The sequence below is a fragment of the Nerophis ophidion genome, linkage group LG06, assembly GCF_033978795.1.
Source record: "Nerophis ophidion isolate RoL-2023_Sa linkage group LG06, RoL_Noph_v1.0, whole genome shotgun sequence".
Classification (NCBI taxonomy): domain Eukaryota; kingdom Metazoa; phylum Chordata; class Actinopteri; order Syngnathiformes; family Syngnathidae; genus Nerophis; species Nerophis ophidion.
Window position 1 is genome coordinate 39,953,087 of NC_084616.1, and position 9,880 is coordinate 39,962,966.

General features: G+C 40.3%; 1 protein-coding gene across 1 annotated transcript; it reads left to right on the forward strand.

Moving 5' to 3' along the window:
• Positions 1-8,331: 8,331 nt before the first annotated feature.
• On the forward strand, positions 8,332-9,198 carry LOC133553944 (transcription factor HES-2-like). The gene is made up of 4 exons (XM_061902275.1): positions 8,332-8,424; positions 8,498-8,593; positions 8,677-8,764; positions 8,873-9,198. Exons 1-4 carry the CDS (start codon positions 8,332-8,334, stop codon positions 9,196-9,198), a joined length of 603 nt encoding a protein of 200 aa, XP_061758259.1.
• Positions 9,199-9,880: the final 682 nt, after the last annotated feature.

A 9,880-nucleotide genomic window follows, 5' to 3' on the forward strand; every position in this document is an offset into this window, starting at 1 on the left:
GCTATAAAAATATAATTCACTCAAACACTCACTCACATTTATCCATTAATATATGGAAAAGCTGCTGATGGTGTGTTTGACAGAGAAGCAGCTGGAAGGAGATACGGTACAAGTCGACTCTCCAAGGTAAATGGTGCAATACATCACTTTGTAAAAATACTGTAGTTATTATTCTACATTATATTGCATTGTTTTTATACATTTCCTATCAAAAAGTGTTTTGCATTTTAAAAGAATAGAATAAATACAGTAAATAGATAACAAATTAAAAAAAAACTGGTGGAAACATTGTGTTATGTATGAATGCAGTACATATAAAATAAACAATAACTTGAATTAGATTAAGGAAAAATACACTGCATAAAAATATAGACAATAGAATTTAGTTTTTGCTCCTTTATTTTCATGACTTGAACTGAAAGATCTCAAACTTTTATTATATACACCAAATACATATTCCTCTCAAATACTGTTCACAAATCTGTCTAAATCTTGTTAGTGAGCATTTCTTCTTTGCCAAGATAATCCGTCCCACCTCACAGGTGTGGCATATCAAGATGCTGATTAAACAGCATGATTATTGCTCAGGTGTGCCTTAGGCCAGTGGTTCTCAACCTTTTTTCAGTGATGTACCCCCTGTGAACATTTTTTTAATTCAAGTACCCCCTAATCAGAGCAAAGCATTTTTGGTTGAAAAAAAGAGATAAAGAAGTAAAATACAGCACTATGTCATCAGTTTCTGATTTATTAAATTGTATAACAGTGCAAAATATTGCTCATTTGTAGTGGTCTTTCTTGAACTATTTGGAAAAAAGATAGAAGAATAACTAAAAACTTGTTGAAAAATAAACAAGTGATTCAAATATAAATACAGATTTCTACACATAGAAGTAATCATCAACTTAACGTGCCCTCTTTGGGGATTGTAATAGAGATCCATCTGGATTCATGAACTTAATTCTAAACATTTATTTCGTTAAAGTATTATTCAATAAATATATTTATATAGGATTTTTGAATTGTTGCTATTTTTAGAATATTTAAAAAAAATCTCACGTAACCCATGGCATACCTTCAAGTACCCCCAGGGGTACGTGTACCCCTATTTGAGAACCCCTGCCTTAGGCTACCCACAATAAAAGGTCACTCTGAAATGGGCAGTTTTATCACGCAGCACAATGCTACAGATGTAGCAGGTTTTGAAGGAGCATGCAGTTGGCATGCTGACTGCAGGAGTGTCCACCAGAGCTGTTGGCCGTGAATTGAATGTTCATTTTTCAACCACAAGTCATCTCCAAAGGCGTTTCAGAGAATTTGGCAGTACATCCAACTGGCCTCACAACCGCAGACCACATGTAACCACAATCAGCCCAGGACCTCCACATCCAGCAGGTGCACCTTCATGATCGTCTGGGATCAGCCACCCGGACAACTGCTGCAACAATCAGAATCAGCTTTATTGTCATTACGCAGGGTAACGAGATTGAGGTTGGTTTGCATAACCAAAGAATTTCTGCACAAACTGTGAGAAACCGTCTCAGGGAACCTCATCTGTCGTCCTCATTGGGGTCTCAACCTGACTGCAGTTTGTCGTCACAACCGACTTGAGTGGGCATACGCTCACATTCGATGGCCTCTGGCATGTTAGACAGATGTGCTTTTCCAGGAGGAATCCCGTTTTTTACTGTTCATGGCAGATGGCAGACAGCGTCTGTGGCGTCGTGTGGGAGAATGGTTTGCTGATGTCAACATTGTGAATTGAGTGGTCCATGGTGAGGGTGGAGTTGTGGTATGGCCAGATTTATGCTATGGAAAAGGACCGCGAGTGCATTTTATTGATGGCATTTTGAATGCAAAGAGATACCTGAGGCCCATTGTTGTGCCATTTACTCGAGACCATCACCTCATGTTGCAACATGACAATGCAAAGATGTTGCATGTTGCAAGGATCTGTTCACAAATCTTGGAAGCTGAAAACATCCCAGTTTATTCATGGCCAGCATACTCACCGGACATGTCACACATTGAGCATGTTTGGGATGGTGTGGATCGGCGTATACGACAGCGTGTTCCGGTTCCTGCCAATATCCAGCAACTTGGCACAGCCATTGAAGAGGAGTGGACCAACATTCCACAGGCCACAATCAACAACCTGATCCACTCTATGCGAAGGAGATGCGTTGCACTGCATGAGGCAAATGGTGGTCACACCAGATACGGACTGCTTTTTTGAACCCCTTCACCCCCAGACCCTAATAAAGTAAAACTGCACATTTCAGCGTGGCCTTTTATTGTGGGCAGCCTAAAGCACACCTGTGCAATAATCATGCTGTTTATTCAGCATCTTGATATGCCACACCTGTGAGGTGGGATGGATTATCTTGGCAAAGAAGAAATGCTCACTAACACAGATTTAGACAGATTTGTGAACAATATTTGAGAGGAATAGGTCTTTTGTAGATATAGTGAAAGTTCTAGACCTTTGATTTCAACTCATGAAAAATGGGAGAAAAAAATAAATAGTTGTGTTTATATTTTTGTTCAGTATATATCATGAGCTGAATTTCTAAGCTGTTTTTTTTTTTATTATTATTTTTTTATCAAAATAGTTTATTTCGGATGAAAAACATTTAGGGATGCAGTGGTGTGCTTTATGAAGCAGATATTTCCTGCATTTTCTGACATTTTATTTGGCAAAAGCAAAAAAAAAGGTGATAACTTCCAATACTGTCTTATTTACGTATGTACATAATATTGTTACCTCAGTAGACTATATATAATAATTATGGATGTCCGATAAAATCGGACTGCCGATATTATCGGCGATAAATGCTGTACAATGTGATATGGAAAATTATCGGTATCGGTTTTTAAAAGCAAAATTAATAACTTTTTAAAACGTCGCTGTATGGAGCGGTACATATCCGGTAAAACAAGGACGTAGGGAGCAGTACAGAGCAGTTCCGTCTCCCAGTCAGCAGCCTTTCCCTACACCTTTCTTCCACACACAACACAGGAGTTGACGACTGCAGCATGAGAGGTTTACCGGCGACGCTTGATGACCTCATCAAACCTCTGCGAGCGTAGCATAACAACAACAAGTGTTTGTTGTTGCCGGTGCTACAGCCTGGCTAACAAGCGAGCTCGCTCGGTGACTGACTAATGACACCATGTCTACGGTTAGGAATTATTTTAAAGTGTGTCTGACGGATAAAAAACTGGCTATTTGCAATGACTGCAAAAAGTTGGTTATGCGAGGAGGAACCAAGATGTCTTCCTTTAATATGATCAATTACATCGTCCACCTCTTCAAAAATCATATGGAGATACACGATAAATATAAGCTAAGATGGATGAAACACAAACACCGTAAAAAAGTAGTACCACACAGTTGTCACTTAAAGACTTAAAAACAAAAATACAACAAAAAACACCCCTAGGCGAAAGTTCACGTTGTGCATGCAAATTGGCAATTTGGCATGCAATTTGGCAAAACCTACGGTAGCTAGTCTGTCCTGCACAGCGCACACCTTGCAGCTTGCAGTGAACGGAGGTGTCCTGTCTCAACGCAGCATTTCAGAAGCTCTGGCTGACTGGTAGGCCACTTCAAGCACTCACCACTGGCTTGTAGCACATTTTTGTTAATCATACAAAAATGTTAGATCAGAGCAGATTGAGCCCAGTTTATAATTTCCTGTTATACAGTATGGCAGGCAGTCTTGCACTAAAGGAGGACTAATTTTATTGTTTACTTTATGACTTTGGTACACTCTGGACTGAAGCTGTGTGCCTTCATTGTTTTTGTAGCTGTTGTTTTGAGGCACGTTTAAAAAATAAATAAAAATAATGCACTTTGTGAAAGTCAAAGTATGGTATTTCCCATAGTTGTAATGGGTATCAGGATTATCTCAGGGAGAGCATGTCCCAAATTCCAAGATGCTGTTTTGAGGCATGTTGAAAAAAAAAAAAAATTGCACTTTTTGACTTCAATAATAAGTATGGCAGTGCCATGTTGACACTTTTTTCCATAACTTGAGTTGAAGTTGTTCTCTTATTTTGGAAACCATTGTTTTTGATTGATCACTGTTATGTTGGATCCACTATCGACTGGACTTTCACAATATCATTTTAGACCCGCTAGACATCCATTGCTTTCGGTCTCCCCTAGAGGGGGAGGGGGTTGCCCACATATGTGGTCCTCTCCAAGGTTTCTCATAGTCATTGTCACTGAAGTCCCACTGGGGTGATTTTTTTCCTTGCCCTTATGTGGGCTCTGTACCACGGATGTTGTTGTGGCTTGTGCAGCCATTTGAGACACTTGTGATTTAGGGTTATATAAATAAACATTGATTGAAAGTTTTATTAGTAGATTGCACAGTACATTACATATTCCGTACAATTGACCACTAAATGGTAACACCCGAATACATTTTTCAACTTTTCCTTGCCCGTATGTGGGCCTATCGATGATGTCATAGTGGTTTGTGTTGTGGTTTGTGCAGCCCTTTGAGACACTAGTGATTTAGGGCTATATAAGTAAACAATGATTGATTGATTGAATTTAACTTGTTTAAGTCGAGGTCCATGTTAATCAATTCATGGTAAAGTTACATTGTTTGATGCATCCAGCGGGGCATCACAACTAAGTTAGGCATAATAATGTGTTAATTCCACGACTGTATATATCGGTATCGGTTGATATCGGAATTGGTAATTAAGAGTTGGACAATATCGGAATATCGGATATCGGCAAAAAAAGCCATTATCGGACATCTCTAATATTTATATTAACAGTACAGTGGGGCAAAAAAGTATTTAGTCAGCCACCGATTGTGCAAGTTGTCCCACTTAAAATGATGACAGAGGTCTGTAATTTTCATCATAGGAACACTTCAACTGTGAGAGACAGAATGTGAAAAAAAATCCAGGAATTCACATTGTAGGAATTTTAAATAATTTATTTGTAAAATATGGTGGAAAATAAGTATTTGGTCAACCATTCAAAGCTCTCACTGATGGAAGGAGGTTTTGCCTCAAAATCTCACGATACATGGCCCCATAAATTTTTTCCTTAACACGGATCAATCGTCCTGTCCCCTTAGCAGAAAAACAGCCCCAAAGCATGATGTTTCCACCCCCATGCTTCACAGTAGGTGTGGTGTTCTTGGGATGCAACTCAGTATTCTTCTTCCTCCAAACACGACAAGTTGAGTTTATACCAAGAAGTTCTATTTTGGTTTCATCTGACCACATGACATTCTCCCAATCCTCTGCTGTATCATCCATGTATCCATTTTGGTATAAACTCAACTCGTCGTGTTTGGAGGAAGAAGAATACTGAGTTGCGTCCCAAGAACACCAGACCTACTGTGAAGCATGGGGGTGGAAACATCATGCTTTGGGGCTGTTTTTCTGCTAAGGAGACAGGACGATTGATCCGTGTTAAGGAAAGACGGAATGGGGCCATGTATCGTGAGATTTTGAGCCAAAACCTCCTTCCATCAGTGAGAGCTTTGAATGGTTGACCAAATACTTATTTTCTACCATAATTGACAAATAATTGTTTTAAAATTCCTACTATGTGAATTCCTGGATTTTTTTCACATTCTGTCTCTCACAGTTGAAGTGTACCTATGATGAAAATTACAGACCTCTGTCATCATTTTAAGTGGGAGAATTTGCACAATTGGTGGCTGACTAAATACTTTTTTGCCCCACTGTAAATAAACATTGATTGATGGATTGATTGATTGATTGAAAATGTTCTCAGTAGATTGCACAGTACAGTACATATTCCGTACAATTGACCACTAAATGGTAACACCCGAAAACATTTTTCAACTTGTGTAAGTCGAGGTCCACGTTAATCAATTCATGGTAAAGTTACGTTGTTTGATGCATCCAGCGGGGCATCACAACAAAATTAGGCATAATGTGTTAATTCCACGACTGTATATATAAATCGGTATCGGTTGATATCGGAATCGGTAATTAAGAGTTGGGCAATATCGGATATCAGCAAAAAAGCCATTATCGGACATCTCTAATATTTATATTACCAGTATATAGTTGGAGTGCAGTTTTCTCCACCCGGGTGAATCCAATAAGCGTAATAATAAAAAAAGAAGCATTACACGGTAGCTTGGACGCTCAGACATCCAAGAGTCAAGCTGCATAGAACAATTGCAACAAGGACCCTGCAAACAAAGGGGAGGGTGTTTGGTAATTATACTTTTCAGTTGGTAGCCATACATTATTGTTATTATTGGAGGAGCATGCAGATGGGGTGGCCACGCCAGACGTGCTTGGAGATCATGTGTCATGCCTGTTAAGTTGAGAAAAGCTTGACCAAAAGCTGTGTGTGTGTGTGTGTGTGTGTGTGTGTGTGTGTGTGTGTGTGTGTGTGTGTGTGTGTGTGTGTGTGTGTGTGTGTGTGTGTGTGTGTGTGTGTGTGTGTGTGTGTGTGTGTGTGTGTGTGTGTGTGTTGTAGACATGGATGTTGGTGCTGCAGGCGGGGTTGACTGGATAGATGGTTGGGGGGGTGAGGGGTGGTAGGTCGATTCTAAAGGGGGGGGGGGGGGGGGTCTAGGATGCCATCTGGTCACCATGGCGCGTGCTGCGCGCGTGGTTCCCTTGAGTGCTTTGGCATCTGATGGCTCGCCATACATATTTGGTTATTTTTCAATATGCTCTGTAAGCAACCTCCATATAACATGAGGACGCACATATACTTTGAAAGACGCTGTAGTATAACACCAAGCAGATATACTTATTCATATAATGTATTTGGGAATTATTCTCTAGTGTCTTTTGTGTCTGCAAGTGCTCCCTCTGCCTTGTTTAAGCCCCCACCTCCGTGCGTAAAGCGTCACCAGCCTGCCTGCAGCAAACACACCACATGCAGGTATAGAAAAAAAAGAGGCCCCGCCCCCTCAGGGCTATAGAAACTACGTCAAACCTCATATGTTAAAAAAAATACAAAAACAACTATTGTCAAAATGTACGAGCAGATGTTATTTGGAAGTATAGCGTGGCTTGGGTTGTCTTTATGTGGCGTGGATTGGAGCAGGCAGGATCTTCTTAGCGTTCCCATATGCACGCAAGCCTGACGCCACAAAACACATTTGTACTACTATTTATGTACTTTTTTTTAATTTTTAATCTATCATTGTGCAAAAATAATTGGAAAGTCAATCATCTATAAGAATAGGCCTACAGAAAATACATCAATCAACATTTATTTCTAACATGTGAAATGTATGCTTTATGTAATTGTTTGACATATAAATGTAGTGTAAAAACACTGTCTTTGTTTTTTGGTGCTTTATTTTTAGTATTAGGACACGTTTAATGCGACTTTTTACAAGTTTCATCTTCTTACAAACGATCCATGCGCAATTACGCACCACAATTACAATGCATTTTACCATTTTTTAAATGATCAAATAAAGCATTATTACCATTACATTAAAAGGACACAAGTGTGTCGTATACGGACGGATAACAATTATGTATTTGTAATGTGTGCGATATTACGCACCACTCCTGCTATATATGTCACCAATTATTTCAACAAATGAAGGAATATGTTACATTTATACATAATAAAATTATAACATGTGCATTTATACGCACAGACACCAATACGATATTTAATGTATGCGCAATTACGCACCGATATTGCAATAAATCGTACCTATTTTCACCAATAAATAAAGTCATATTTTACATTTCTACAACAAATTAACATAGGATACGAAAGGACAAGCGGTAGTAAATGGATGGATGGATGGACGTTCGTACATACGCAGAAATAACAATAGGAACTGCAATGCATCCGTAATTACGCACCACTACAGTGCAATGCATTTTACCTCATCCTTTTAATAAATAAAATAAACATTTGATTAAAAAAATAAATGTCAAATTGTTAAATCTTGTACGAATAGATTTAAAAGTGTTTATGAGTTTGCAGAGTGTATTAGGGGCCATTCTGTGCCACCAAACAACTTTTACGCACAGCGTCTGGATCTGGATTAGGCTATAATTTATTTTTGTTGTTGCTTATTATCATAACCCAGACACGCTCGCTTGGATTTAAGAAGACAGATGGTTACTTTTTTTTAAAAATACGATGCTTTACCCCCCTGTTCTTGTCCTCGTGGAATAAGTGGCCAGTCAAATCGTTTGCTGGCGGCTTGGGGGCGTTGCCGTGACGCACCGGCACTGACGCCGTGGAGGTGGATATAAGCAGCGGCCCGCGGCCGTTGGAGTCACATCTTCTCCGGCTTCTATCGAGCACACATCTAGAGTACTCGAAGGACGTGAACAATGTCTCCAAACATGACTTGTGAGGCTCTGCCTGCATCTTTCCCTCCCCGGCTCACCGTGGCCAAAAGGAAAGAAGCTCTCGAGCTTAGAAAGGTGAGTTGTGTCCCGTTATCCGGCTTCATGTTCTCATATCCAACAATGGCTCATGCGTATTTGGTCTTTCCAGACCATGAAACCTTTGGTGGAAAAACGAAGGCGCGCTCGTATCAACGACGGTCTGAATCACCTGAAAGATCTCATTCTTCCTCTCACTGGCAAAGATGTAAGTTTTATTTGCTATCTGAGTTAATTTTGTAAATATTTACAAACTTTGGCTCACCTTTTTTTAAAAAAACTAATTTGCAGAGCACTCGTTACTCCAAGCTGGAGAAAGCAGACATCCTTGAGATGACCGTGAGGTTCCTCAGTGACATCCCACCCGTCCACAATAAAAGTAAGTATTAGTTCTAAAGAGTTTCCTACATATTTGCTTGATTCTAAACATTTCCCTACATATTTGCTTGATTTTGACACTAACAAACGCGTTCCTCCATCTTTTCAGATTCCACAGACAGCTACAAAGAAGGCTACAAAACTTGCCTCCAGCGCGTCTCTGCGCTCCTTCCCAAAACCAACATGGACCAGGAGGCTTCCCGCCGGGTGTCGGACTTCATCCAGCGGTCCATGTCGGCCACGGTGAGCCCGCCGTGCCTCAACTGCTGCGCGCAAAGCTCCTCCGCAGCCTTGCCTCACATCCAGAAGAAGCTCCTCAGCCTGAAGTCCAGCCTGGGCGCGCAGCAGCCGAGCGCAGCAGCGGCGGTGCGCGCTTCCAGCAGAGCTCAGCCAGCTCCACAGCACGACAGCGCCACCATGTGGAGACCTTGGTAGATGCATCCCTCCCAACAAAAGCATGTTATATACATGATTGAAATGTATGATTTACTGCTTAAATCACATTAGCTGAGTATTGTATACTTCCATTCTGCATACGCGTCGGTTGTCCTGTATTAAGTTGACAAATCTAGACAGTCGTATATATTTTTTTTTTCCCAAAATCCGCATGTATGTATTACGTCAAATGTTTGGCCTTTTTTTTTTCTGAGGACCGAATGATGAAGGGCTATTGAAACAGCCCTGTAAGACCCCGGGGGTCACTAATATTGAATTTGCACTTTAAGACTTCAGTGTTTCTGAATCTGTGCAGATTGACTTTGTGGACATATTGTGTGTCACTGCAAGTATCTCTTTGGGGATGTGTCATTGTTTTGCTATTTGCAGCAAATGTTGTATTTATGTTTTGTAAAAAAAAATCAAATAAAACTGCGATGTCATGGTATATTGTGCATTAGTCCTTCCTTTCCAATGATGATTGTTTTCAGGAAAATATTTCTGACCAACGTATATTAGAGTTAAAGTTAAAGTACCAATGATTATCACCCACACACTTGGTGTGGCGAAGTTATTCTCTGCATTTGACCCATCACCCTTTATCACCACCTGGGAGGTGAGGGGAGCAGTGGGCAGCAGCAGTGGCCGCGCCCGGGAATCATTTTTGGGGATTCAACCCCCA

Coding starts and splice junctions, on each gene's coding strand:
- LOC133553944 (XM_061902275.1), top strand. CDS start 8,332: ATGTCTCCAAACATGACTTGTGAGGCTCTGCCTGCATCTTTCCCTCCC. Junction 8,594..8,676: donor TTCCTCTCACTGGCAAAGAT/GTAAGTTTTATT, acceptor ACTAATTTGCAG/AGCACTCGTTACTCCAAGCT. Junction 8,765..8,872: donor CCCACCCGTCCACAATAAAA/GTAAGTATTAGT, acceptor CCATCTTTTCAG/ATTCCACAGACAGCTACAAA.